The sequence below is a fragment of the Dermacentor variabilis genome, chromosome 8 (genome assembly GCF_050947875.1).
Source record: "Dermacentor variabilis isolate Ectoservices chromosome 8, ASM5094787v1, whole genome shotgun sequence".
Classification (NCBI taxonomy): domain Eukaryota; kingdom Metazoa; phylum Arthropoda; class Arachnida; order Ixodida; family Ixodidae; genus Dermacentor; species Dermacentor variabilis.
In genome coordinates, this window is record NC_134575.1 from 96,900,770 (window position 1) to 96,914,533 (window position 13,764).

At 44.8% G+C, this 13,764-nt stretch overlaps 1 protein-coding gene across 1 annotated transcript in view; it reads left to right on the plus strand.

Annotated features, from left to right (window-relative positions):
* Window positions 1–13,764, plus strand: part of Tbc1d8-9 (TBC1 domain family member 8/9) — a 113,211-nt gene that overhangs the window by 35,996 nt on the left and 63,451 nt on the right. The window contains exons 11-14 of the mRNA XM_075702528.1: window positions 4,903–5,013; window positions 6,252–6,340; window positions 10,167–10,210; window positions 12,854–12,983. Of these exons, the coding sequence (XP_075558643.1) occupies window positions 4,903–5,013; window positions 6,252–6,340; window positions 10,167–10,210; window positions 12,854–12,983 (374 nt within the window). The remainder of the gene's footprint in view (window positions 1–4,902; window positions 5,014–6,251; window positions 6,341–10,166; window positions 10,211–12,853; window positions 12,984–13,764) is intronic.

The following is a 13,764-nucleotide window of genomic DNA, read 5'->3' on the forward strand; positions in this document are numbered from 1 at the left end:
TGGAACAGTAGAACTGGAATGTGTTTTGCATATTACCTGCCAACCAGGCTCGTCGAATATACCGAATATTCGAGTAACTGAATATTTCAGATTCGATTCACGAATCGAGCTATTCGCGAAGTTACAATTTGATTTGTATTCGTATATTCAAGTATTCGCACACCTCTACTTATAGCAGCTGCTTCTTTCCCATTCTTCTGCATGGCTGCTTTGCATGCCACAAACACATCATCTGCTGTCAAACGCAGTGACACTGCAACATTGTCACTGACCTGCGAGGAGTTTATCGTACATTCTGAAGCACAACAGTTTCAATCTGTGATGGCCCATTAGCATAGATCCACCAAAGATCGCAACAATATTCCCAAGCTGTCCTTCGTCCGTGGCATGGTCCATGGTGTACAGTTTCATATGTGCACTCGTTTTACGCTTTGTACCGTATTTACCTGCGTAATGAATGCACTTTTTTTCCCAGTGTACCGAAGCAAAGTTGGGGGTGCATTCATTATGCAGGGTAAATTTTATGGAGACATTTTTTGGAACAGCAAAAATTGAAAAGTAAGATGGTAATGATTTGGAATATGCAGAAGATAACTTATCATTGCAGTAAAAATGCATGTGTACCATTTGCAAACGGAAACTTCACTACACTTCGGAACCACCAAACCTCCCGTTCAGGTCGCTGGCTGCTTCATCCACATTGTGGTTCCACCATAGAATAAAGAACCAAAGCGTCCGCTGCACGAAGTCAGTGGGGCCTGGGCCAATCGTGCACAGCGAAACTGAACGCTTACTCCGAACAGCAATCTCCGATCGTGCCCCAGCTCGTTCTTGCAGCTGCTTTCAGCTGCCTGCCGTTGTTGCAAGAATCGTGTTCAAGCACACACCTGTCTTGACAAGCACGCTGTGTGCACCTCTTTCCTCGACAGTCCTGCTCATCGGCATGTCAAAGTTCATCGGTATCTGATCAGTGTTTCTGTTTTGTGAAGAGATAAGCTCTATGTCCGACACCACGCATATAACTCGACTGAAGGCCCGTCACACACATTGAAACCCAAGGCAGGCAGAAAAGTGAGCCACAGACACACGAATTCAACACTATGTCCACTATGCCAACCAAGTGCCGGCCGCCACTTCTTCACTACGTCTCTCCCGTGCACTGTGCCGTGCCCGGCCGCACATCCCACGCACGCACTCTCCTATTACATCAGCATAAATTAAGTAAACTACACATGTTGCAAAGAGCCAGTTGCGTTTTTCCTCTCTCAAATCTCCGAGGTGCCTTTGCGCTGGCACTGGTGGAAAGGATGTGTTAAGCATTAAGTGTGCTTGCTTTAAACATGTGTGAGAGTCAAAGGTTGTAGTCCCTCCGAAAAGCAACAGCGCTGCCGTTCGATTGTGGGCCTGCACTGTAGCAAAGTTGGGAGTGCGTTCATTACATGAGGGGAAAAAAAAGGGAATTTTTCATGAGTAATCTGGGGGTGCACTCATTATGGGAGTGTATTCATTATGCGAGTGGGTTCAGTACACAAGTAAATACGGTACATCTTCGAGTCCCACCTGGCTACAACAACAACTGGGAGAGCGCAGTCTAGCTACCACGGTCTGCACATGTGATGCCTTTACCAATGTATGAGATCTACAGAGCTGAGCAGCACGCACATGAGCACAAACCACCACAAAAAAACTGCCATTGTGCCCTGACAACATGGCCACTACAGCAAACAATACCACATGACTTCCTTCATACTTTTCTCCTAGCACATGGACTGGGCAATGGTGTTGGGCTGCTGAGCACGAGGCCGCAGGATCGAATCCCAGCCACGGCAGCCGCATTTCGATGGGGGCGAAATGCAAAAACACCCATGTACTTAGATTTAGGTGCATGTTAAAGAACCCCAGGTGGTCTAAATTTCCGGAGTCCTCCACTACAGCGCGCCTCATCATCAGAAAGTGGTTTTGGCATGTAAAACCCCATAATTTAATTTTTTTACAGACTGGGCGAGTCCTCTCCTTAGTTTTTTTCGTTCCTTCATGGCGGGTACGCACTCAGTTTCCTCTTCTGGTACCAGCAACTCTCCTTGCGGGTCATCGCACGTGGCCATTTACAGCTATCACCACCAGCGATAAGCATCTTCATCTATCTGCTTCACACCACAGCACGGTGTAGTACCATTGAAAGCGTACTGCACCCATTTAATAGGTGACAACCCGAATGCATTGTCATTTGCTGCTGCAGGCAGCACGAAGTGAGCCTCTTGTTTTGTTCTGGCAGCACCACATTCCATTGTAGCCCACCAGCTCAATTTCGTTTCGGTTCGTCTTAGAAAACTACACAATAGGAGAACAACAAAGCGCATCTCTTGCCATTCGGACCCCACCAGCTTGAGGTGCGTCGGCATCTTCTGCCGCAACGTTTCCTGCTGCACGTCAAAAATGCCCATCAGAAGGCCCCGCCTGAAGATGCTTCTGACCCAGGCCGAATTCGAGGAGGGCGAGAACAACTGAACCCACACGAACGCACATCTCGGGCCGTTCTAGCCCTACCAGCTCGGCGCGTGTCAGTGTCTCGTGCCAGAACGATTCGCGCAACGCTTTGCTTTACGTAAGTGTCAAATGCAGTTGATTCTCCCAAAATTTTTAGTGACTTCGGGTTGTACATTTTCCCAGTTAGTACATTCTTTCTCGCATTTTTTTTTTCCATAATGTAAGGACATGGCTCTACTGTATTTACATGTGACAGCATTATGAGTTGACCATTAGTGGTCAAACAAGGGATGTCTCTGGAGGCTATGTTTCGACAAGGGCACTTGTCTTTGTCAGGGCAACAACTGCCTTCCTTTGCAGCGTGTATGCATGCATCGCTCACTCTCACCCACCTTCTGTGAGGGAGGAGAACGAGGAGAATAAGCTAGTGCATAGAGGAGGGTGAAGGAAGTCAAAGTGTTCAAGAAAAAGAAAGAGAAATGGGATTTGGTGTTTCGTGGTGATAGAGAGGAGATGGGCAGGGGTGCTTCTATTGGTTCCTTCAAGAAGTGAAGGTAACAAAAACAAAAAAAAAGGGACCCACATGTGTAAGCAGGCATTGTCAATGCAGTGGGCCCAGTTTTCCTAGAAAACTGAAACTCTGAAGAATCATGGTGAAAATCTAGCAGTAAAGTAAAAAAGATTTTCTTGCAGAAAAAATAAAAATTGTGTTTTCTTTTTTTTTTTTTAAGGAACCGACAGCTATATCCCTACCTGTTCCTTCTCTATCACAATAAAACACCAAACCCCACTATAAAGCGAAGCTTTCTTGGCCTCTTTCTGCACTTTGGTATTCATTTCTTAACACTATCCATTTTTTAACTGCTATTGACTGTGCAGGGATGTAGAAACGCCACATTCCCTCAACTCATGGAAACGCATGCAAGGGAAAACATGTGAGGCTGGGCGGAGAAGGATGATGGCTTGATGTGCACCATCCTCCCACATGCCCGGTGTTGGAAATGACGAGATCATTGGATCGAGCATGTACTAGGAAGGAGGCTTAGCTGAGCACACAGTAACGTGAGCAAGTGTACCATGCTGGAGGCCCCTTCCTGCTCCTTTTAAACCAGATGTGAAAGGAGGGTGCATGCCGCTCTGTTTGCTTCGGTTTGGTCTCGGTTTCCTGTGCCTCTTGTCATTTGTTTATGGCACACGATATTACAGTAGCTAGCGATGCATCGAATCTGCACCATTGGCTAAGGTTTGTCCAAAAAGTGGTCCTTGGGAGTGAGAAATTATCAAGCCAAGCTTGTATTGGCTCACAAGGGGCGTTGTCGTAGTCACGCAAAAACTCAGTTACTCCCAGAGCAGAGCAGCTGTAGGAAAGGACGGTTTGATGAGTTGACAGCTGTGCCAGTTCCAGAGCGTAAGTCAAGAATTCCAGTGACATGGGTGCGCTCTCACACCACGCACGCAACCACTCAAAGCCGTTTCGCATACGTCGGGAAGGGAAATGGCAGGAAAGGGTTTTGCGCACGCTGTGCTGGTGTTTCAGTCTTGAAAAATGGATGGGACTGCCATGTGTTGTGCATTCCTCCGAGGAACGGAGTTAGAGCCGCCTGAGCCCAGGCAATCCGACAGCAACAAGAAGAAGATCCAGAGTTGTGAGAGCGAGAGGCCGAAGCAATCCGGCACCGTTACCTGTGGGTTACTTAACCGTGACGAAGGTCAGGTGCATGCAGGACCAGCTTCGCTTATCCCTATTTTCCGGTAGGGAAAGGGTTGGTCATTTTTGTTCAAAAACAATCGTTGCGCGGTTTCTGGAGTTCCAATTCATGGCGTTTTTTTCTCAATTCAAATACACAGAACTTCGCTGGAGACCACAAGAGCAGCTAAAAATTATCCGTCAGTTCGAATTAAGAGATTTTGAATTATCGGGATTTCACTGTATTGTACTCCCACTGCCCTCACCACTCTACCTGGTCTTTTTCACTGTTGACGTGCAGCTACTTGTTTTGAACAGGCTTCCCCTGATGAAATGTTTGTGCAGTCTGTGTTTAATATTGACTTTTTTTTTTCATAACTGTCGTCTTCTATTCATTTCTTCCTTCTTCTCCTTCTTTTTTTCTCTAATTATTCAGGCACCAGTATAGTGTTTGAAGATGCTTATGTATACCTTTGTGCCCTCACCGGTGTAAACCTGAACAAACTCGCACTGTTCACAAATGAGCAAAAATAATAATACCATTGGCATGCTGAAGGAAGCAAGTTCAATATGCTGGGTGGCATGCTGTGCAAACAAAAAGAAAAAAAATTGCATGGCTATGTATTTTTTGGACTTGTTTCATGCAAGTTGGTCCCTGGTCTATAAACAAGGGAAGCTTCATAAACCACCTCCAATCAGGTGTCCTGATGGGGTCTCTTCGCGTGCAGGTCAAGAACCTGGTGTGTCTGGTGCTTCCCCTGCGGCTACTACAGGTGACGGAGAGAGTGGACAGCCACCACTCACTTTCAAACGCACTTCTGCTCACCACCAGGAACAAGGTGCGTGTGCCTATGCCTAGGGTATTCTGCACTATATTCACTGGTAGAATCGTTAATGAATTAAGCTATGTGGTTTAATGACCGAGAGCATCAGAGTGTGGCACTACAGAGTACAATTTCAAACAGCTGTGGTTCTTTAACATTCAACCAAAGCACGTCACATGTGTATTCCAATGGGCCCCCATTGGAATGTGGTTGCTTTAGCCAGGAATGTAGTCTGCAACTGCGGGTTTAGAAGCACAATGCTGTAGCCACTGAACCACAGAGGTGCGTTTAGTGAGTAAAGTAGGGCTTGAAGTCAGGCTTGGGCAAGCTCTCATTTCCGAGAGTTCCTTAAGAGTTCCATGGTAAAGGAGACAATGGCTACTGCAGTTGCGAAAGGACGCCACAGTATTGCCCGAGTAGAGCAACCACTCTATTCCGTTCTTCAGAATCGCTCGCATCTAAATTACACATGCCAGACATCATTCTCCAGTGTGCCAGCTTAATGTTGGCAACTCCATCTTCTATTAGTTGTATTATGTGTGCACATGGGACTATGTACGAAACACTAAAAACGTGAAAGGGAAGCCATAGTAACACGAGGTTCCCAGATTCAAAACTCAAACTGTTCCAGGAACTTGCACAGCATAGGTAACAGGTGCGGTAAAGGAAATTTGCCGGCTTGCACTTGATTTTAAAATTCGGTTTTGTCTTCTTGCTTTTATTAACATCACAAAATCGTTTCGAATTGCTGAAACCTGATAGAACCGAAACAGCTCAGCGCACTGAGCCACAACCCTTCCCTGTCTGCTACTTGCGCTGTTTTCTTTAGTTGCGAACAGGTGGCAAAGGTTGCAGTCTTTGCTGCAGCTCATACGTGGGTACAAGACTGTGTGGCTTTCTTTTCATGAATTGGGCAAGGAGTGAAGTCAAATGCTGGTATTGAACAGTCTGTACTAAAAACCATGACCTTGGTGCAAATTTTGTTCAGAAAGAAAGAATTGGTGGGCACAAAACCTTTTCTTGAAGTCGTTACGATAACAACAGCGTAAGTTCACTGTATCTTTCTGCTGTGCTGACACATTCTGTTGTCACTCTCTTCCTGTGGCTCAGTATATTTTCATGGGATGTAATTAATGAGCGCAAAAACCAAACGCAGCATGAAAGGAAGAAGGGTGGCGGACATGAGACAAACGAAACTAGGCCCTTGGCAAGTTCTTTTAAGTTTCAATTGAAATGTGCCATTTGCCTTTCAGGTAAACTTCCTGCTTGCACAAGTCGAGGGGCGGGATTTCCTCATCGAGAAGATTTCCGAGCTCCTGGCCAAACTTCCCCAGCACAAGGAGTACGTTGATAACTCGTTGTTTCTGCTCAATTCCTCGAAGATACGTCAATGTTTAAAATCTGGATCATTCCTGATTAAAGTGGAAATTGCAGTTAGCATGTTCAAAGACATGTAGCGGCGAGCACCTAATCTCTCACACTGCTTTCGCAGTGTCGTTGCATCAACAAGGACAGTGAACTATTTTGGATGCAAACTGAACATTCCCTTTCAGTGCATATTAAACCACACTGTGCAGTTTTTTTAGGTGCAGATATACTGCCACTTCACCTCCTATATTCATGCCGTATATTCCTGGCCTGAACCATTGAAGGGGTAATGCAGCACCTTTCATGAAAGGTGGGGAACCTGTCTGATGTTAGAGCATCGCATTGCAGACCTTTTGCAACAAAAAACAAAAACTGCCACACCCTGCCATCTTGCACCTCTCCTTCGTTATCAAACTGTGCTGAAAGCCATGCAAGGCACACACGCAGAGCAAGGCGTACCACTTCTTGCCCATTATCGTACTGAGCTTTTGCATTGGAAGGACCTCCATGTTATGGTGTAATAGCCTCTGTCATCCCGCCCATTTGTAGGCCATAGTAATATTAGTACAGTGGTATCGTCCTCCAACACCAAATGGTGCCGCCACTCTACCAGTGATGAGAGAGAAAGATACAAGCGTTAATGATATGCTGAAGATATTAGTCTGACTGATCCCCTGGCATGCTACTCCAGGGGCTGGGCAGCAGTGATGAAGTTCTGTGCTCTTACTTTTTTCTAGAGTAGACAGTAGCCATCACATTTACTCTTGCATAAAAGTAAGTAAAAAAAAAGTGCATGGGTTTTTACAACCATGACTCATTATTTAATTTGTCTGTCTGAGCTCGCAGTCAGGTGGCGTTCATTTAAAGGCTTGCCGGTGCAGCAGAATCTGGGTAATACGATCACCCCTGATACAAATTTTTGAAATTTGCCGGCTCAAGTCCATTAGCTTACAACCTTCTGAATATCAAATCTTGCAAATCGTTTTTCCTGCTGTAGCGAACAATATGAACAATTGAGTTGTGCGATTCGTGATGATAAGAATCAAGCCACCACCCCTCCCCCCAGAAATATGCTACAAAATTAAAAAAAGAAAGCTTTGTAAAAAAAAAAAAAAAAAAGGCTACTTGTCGGCCGTTTTCAAACACCTTGCAGCTTTATCAGGAGCCGGCAATCACATGTTATCCAGTCTTGTCACATCAAGACCGGTGTTATTCACTTTCATGAGCAGCCTTATCTCTGTATTCCACACCATCCCTCGCATTCAGTGGCCGATAACAATTCAAAACTTTTCTACCTTTGCACCCGTGAGACCACATAATACAAAGTAGCTTCGCCGCCACAAAGAATAGCAAGCAAATTCTCGTAGCTTGCGCAAATCATGTGCTTATCTTATCACCATCAAGTAGCAGCTAAGGCGCAGCAACAGATGAAACTCGAGATAACCAGGTAGATCTTTAAATGTCAACTTCCGAACACACGAAGAGTGCAGCACGCTGCTGCCAAAATGTCTGCAAAACAAGCGCAGCAGTGACTCAAATTCGCATGAGCCAACAGGAGCGTTCCCTGTGCACCACGTGACTGTAGCACTGAATTGCAACACTAGTTTTCTCTTTGTGCGCTCGTTTTCGTTGGTTTTATTTCTGCATGGAGAAATACAGCACTCCAGCTACCTGAACATTCGATCTCTCGTATTTACAGCAATGCCAAGAAGGTGATGCTATGTCAATGAAAAGCCACTGTCACATGATCAGCGGTGCGATAGCACCTCTCAAAGCCTGATTTTCTTCTCAATTTTGAAGATGACGCATTAAGAAAGTGCAATTTTCTTGAAATTCTGCTGCATATTTCTTCCAAATATTTCACTATGATATGAAGGAAAGTCTTAGGATCGTGGAAGAAGAATGTAAGAAATTGGAAATTTTGAGCAAGTCGGCCATTTCATTGCCATGGCTCCCTTAATTTCCCGTTCTTTAAAGCGAGTAGCACTCTGCCTACTTCAGCCATTTTGAGCCTATCTGTCCATCTGTATATCTAGCCTCTTATGACAACCCATTGACACAAGTTGTCTGTCTGCTTGGGCCGTAGGTATGTGATCCTGATCGTGATGCCGTCGTGGCCCTTCTATTGTTGTCATTCCAGCTTAGTGATCTTACTCTCGTCAAGCCGTCGTCGTCATGCCTTCTACCTTGACCCCCTGGTTCAAGTTGTCTAACAGCTTGAGCCACTAGGTACGGGCTCCTCATCGTGATGGTGTCGTGGGTGTTGTATCTCTGTCATTCCAGCTTTGTCATCCAACACTCGTCATGCTATCGTTGTCACGCAATCGTTGTCATACAGTTGTCATACATTCATTGTCACACCACCATAGTGATGCCATCGTGATCAATCAGTCGTCATCATTCCAGCTTTGTCATCCAACTCTTGTCATGGCGCCATTACGCCATCGACATCACACTGTGATTTTATCACTGTCGTCACTTCAGTAGCGTCATCCCATTGTCGTCACTCCATTTTCATCATCCTGCCTTCTTCATTCTATTGATGTCAGTCTTTCATCACCATTACATTGTAATCATACTGTCATCATTCAATTGTCATTATGCCACCCTTGTCATGCCGTCATCGTCAGACAGTCACTACCAGTGCTCCACTGCGAGACTGTCGCTGTAATGCTGTTGTGGTTGTGCCACTATAGCTTCATTGTCTGACTCTCGTCGTGCTATTGTTGTCACGCCATTGTCATCATACACTTGACAACATCCCATTGTCCTCATGCCATTGTCATGCCATCATTGTTACTGTATTGTAGTCATGCAATCCTTGTGATACCGTCGTCGGCATGCCTTCACGGTCATTTGATTGTGATCATTGTAACTTCAACATCTGACTCTCATAATGCCGTTGTCGTACGGTTGTCGCCATGCCATCGTCGTCATGCTGTTGTTCCACCATCGTCATCATCATCCCATTGTCGTCATGCCATCGTCGTCATACCACCTTGATCATTCCATCAGCGTCATTCCTTCTTCATCACTCTATCATAATCATACTGTCATCATTCGGTTGTGATTATGCCACCATTGTCACGCCTCCGTTGTCATTGCTTCATAACAGAGATGCTATCATGCATTTGTTGTCATACTGTCATCGTCATGCCATCTTGGTCAGTCGTGGCATCGTCATTTGTGCTTCATCCAATAGTTGTCATACCATCATCATCATCACATCATCGTCGTAATACAGTCATCATCTCATTGTCCTCACGTTGTCGTCATCACATTATCATCATTATATTATCGTCATAATTTAGGACTCCACATCTCATGGTCGTCATGCCATCATTGTTGTGTGCCTTTTTCGTTCTATTCATATCATTCCTTCTTCATCATTTCATCATCACTGCATTGGCATCATACAGTCATTGTCATGCCTCCATGCTCATGTGCAACCTAGGCCATCAAGTGCCATAGGAAATTGGAACAATATTGTAGTATGTGGCTTATAATTGAAGCTACGAAAGTCTCAGAATTACCACTTCACATATTAAAGAAACTTGACTGCAGGAATATGGTCTCTCGCTACATTGCTAAATTGCTATTCTCATTACTGTCAACAGCCATTGTAGCATGAGTCCTGCTGTAATATTTTGTCTTTGGGTGGTACAAATTTTGGGTGATACGAATTTTTCTGCCATCCTGGGACATTTGTATCAACAAGGTCCTACTTTATAAAGATTTTGTTCTCTTATTTCATGTAGTTTGTAAACCATTACCATTATTTTTCTTTCCACCCCATCTAGAATTCCTTGTCCAGAGGAAGACAGTACCTCCCTTGCATCTTCAAGTAAGTGCGCAGCTCATTTGATATCCTCACAAAAGAAAATATGAAACAAGCCGAGTCAGTCATGTGGTGTGTAGAGGAGATAACCTGTGGCCTATTACAGTGATAGAATGAGTGCCAAGGAAAAGTAAGTGTAATCGTGAATGGCGAAGGGTTCGGTGGCTTGTTTAAACTGAGATTAGGGAATACGTCAGCTGACACAAGGTAAGGGTGACCGAAGATCGCTCAGAGGGGCCTTTGTCTTGCAGTGGACATAACAAGAGGATGTTGAAGACAAGGAATTTCTTGCAGGCATTGTTACATTGGCCAAATGCGCTAATATTATAACAAAAGATTAACATTTGTTCTTGCTAAAGGGTATTTCTGGCAACTGTCTGGCCAAACACTGCAAGAAATGTGAGCTGCTTTTACTGCACCAAGCAATTGTCTGCTAAGAATAGGGCTATATATATAACATCATGCACGAACAATTTGGCAAAGTAAATAAAGAATCATCACCAGGTAGGTTTGAACCAAGAACCACCCTTAGCTGTGACACAAACCCTCCTCAACTACCCAACAACTGTTTTGCGATTACCGGAGAGAAAAGTTGCATTACTATAACCTTATTCTCCTAATTCATAAAATAGTTTTAAAGGGTAACATTAAATATAGCATCACAAATATATAAGATACCTTCTTTCATCAAGTATGCGTGTTGCTTTATAGATTGTTTGGAAGCTAACACCAGCTTAGATTATATCTTTTTATATTCTAACAATTATTCTTGTTTGTTGGGTTCTGGGAATTCTAAAATGGTTAAAATTTGAGGCTAAAAGAGACTGGTCATTTTGGTGCAATTCGTCATCAGAAAATTAAATCTAATAATCCACGAGGTCATTCAGAGCCAAAAGACGAAGTCTAGGTAAATTCACGGATTTCCCATCGTTTCTGTTCTGGCTGAGAGTCTTAACCACGATGCACACAAAATACTTGCGCCAAATCTCACTCTAGCGTTCTTAGCATGGAATTGTGAGGTCTACACGATGGCAGAGGTTAGATGTGTTGAGTATGCAGTTGTTTGTTGCCTTTTGTTGCATTGTTTCGTGCATTTTAAATGTGAAGTTTCATTCAATACCACTTGTACAGCACTGAAAGGGAAAATGTATTGTCCACCTGGTACACTCCTACCGAGGAAAACCCATTCTGGTTTCTCAGAAAGCTCAGCAGTTGAAGAAAAATTAAGGCTTGTCAAAGAATTGGACCTGGGACCATAATTTTTTTTTTCCCCTTTTAGGAAACTTGCTTTACCTCGCAAAGTTCTGCATAACTGATTTGCCATATTCAGTATCCCTGTGCTTCGAATTGTTGTTTAGTTCAGCCTTGTCATTCTGGTTAGTTCAGATAATAGAGCAACCACTCTGGAAAAACATTGTTTCCAGGTCTTGTCCCTGGACCTGTATAAATTTTGCAGTGAAGCTCTTAAGGGGAGTTTCATAGTGGTTTTCACGTAGGGTTGGAGGCTGGCATGCGACGGCATGGTTCATGTCAAACGTAAAGGCAATGCAACATGCTTCGGCACCCTGAATTCTCTTTGAAATGTAATGATCAATGACTATAAAATAAATCTTACCTTCAATGTAGTATTTTCAACTAAACGACAACTTATATATCCAATTTTTTTTACCAGTAATCCGTAATTTTTATTTCTCATGTCACATTATACCGGTTCCACGTCAGCCAGGTGTTTATACAGCTGTGGCAGTGGAAGCAGAAGCCGTGATGCTGCAACGCAACTAGTGTGGGAGCCCTCCCTAAGCACAGCCAGCCACGACCGTGTTTGAAAGTAGCAAACAGACCCCTAGTACTTCCAATAGGTGTGCCAACTTGCTTATATGGCATTGCTATCTTTCGTGTAACACTTGCAGATTGGCATTTGTATGTAAAGAATTTTTTTTACACTGAAGCATATATGCCCCTCTGTGGAATCGGCGAGTCTAAGTCGGCGGCCACTGAGCTGGGATTGTAAAGCGAATGCCGGAGCAGGGTGCCTGGAGGTGGAGAGGGGGAGCACACGCCAGGGAAGGTACAGAGGGGTGTGCAGTGGACCGAGGAAGGAGGAAGGAGGCGGAACGTCGCAGAGAAGGGTAGGCAGGGGCGCACTGGGTTTGCCATCTCTGGCAGTTGCTAGAAACTCTATGTACACTATGGATGTATCGGGTTCCTCTGGCAATCGAGAAGCTGTGCGCCAAGCGAGAAGGACGGAGCAGCAACGCAAGCAATGGCAGGCCAAGCACAATTCGACCGACCCCGAAGTCGTCTGGAAGTGCCAGGCAGGAGCTGATCAAGACCAGCAAGAGGTGTAGGCTAGGCCTACCCAGGAGACTCCCAAAGGACGTGCTAGGTAGCTTGCAACAATGCGGGTGTGTCAGGCAAGGCGACATAGCTTAGAAACTCCGGAAGAGCACCCATGCACTTGCGTGTAACCCACGTTCACAAAGTGAAACATCACTGTAATTTTTGTTTGATCAACTGATAAGGTTTCTTTCTGAGAAACTCGTATGGCTTTCCTTAGCAGCTTGGGACTGCTGTCTGGTAAATGGCATCTTGCTCCACTTTGTGTATTTGCGCACTACTTATTTGCCATGTTATACAATGCTGCCACAGGTTCGTCGGCATCGTGGGAGCCGGAAGCGTCGCTGGCGTCACGCTTTGAGCTGCCCCGTTCACTGGAGGCCCAGGAAGCCGAGACCCAGAAAGAGAAGCAGTGGGAGGAGCACTTTGCCGAATATGGACGGTGGGCTCACTTTGCTCTTTGAATTCAGGTTGAGGCACTTCGGCCACTCACTTCACTTGTTTTGGCACTTAACGCCCCTTTGTGTTCCTTGGGGTGTCTGTGCTATGTCGCATTCTTGTGGAGCCTCAAGTGTTCTGGGTTAGAGGGCCATTAGGGTTCTGGGTTAGGGGACGATAGATAGGGGGCCAATTGTAGTAGAAGCACTTGATCCACCCACCACCGCTCATGCTATCACTCTTACTGCTATTGCAGCCATGTAGTTTTCTTTTGTGGGCCACAACTTTGTCCAAGAAAATGTGTTCCAACCTTTTACGCATTCATTGTTCTGCCTGCATTCTTTCCTGTCCCCATCACTGTTGCTTTATGATGCAAAGCCACACTTCAGCCCGAAGCAAGTGGCGTGTGCACAGACATTCGACATGTCGCTGTGCTTGTTCACAGCTTGTGATGCTGAGAAAAATGGTGCTAATTCTGATGTCATGTAATTTTTGCTAGCCAGCATTGTAACAGATTCACCTTTAAGTGCAGACTTTGTTGTGGTTATTGTCATTGCTTCCATTGTTGTTGTTCTTGTCGATGCCATCATTATTGTTGTCATTGTTGTTCTTGTTGTTGTCGTTCGCATTGTGATCACTGTTTTTGTTGTTATTGTTGGCATCGTGATTGTGGCAGTAGCTGTCATTCTTGTTGTGACTGTCCCCATCATTGTTCTTGCTGCTGTTGTCATTGCTGTTCTTGTTACAGTTTTTTTTTTTTCTAATGCTTTTGCTCTCCTCATATT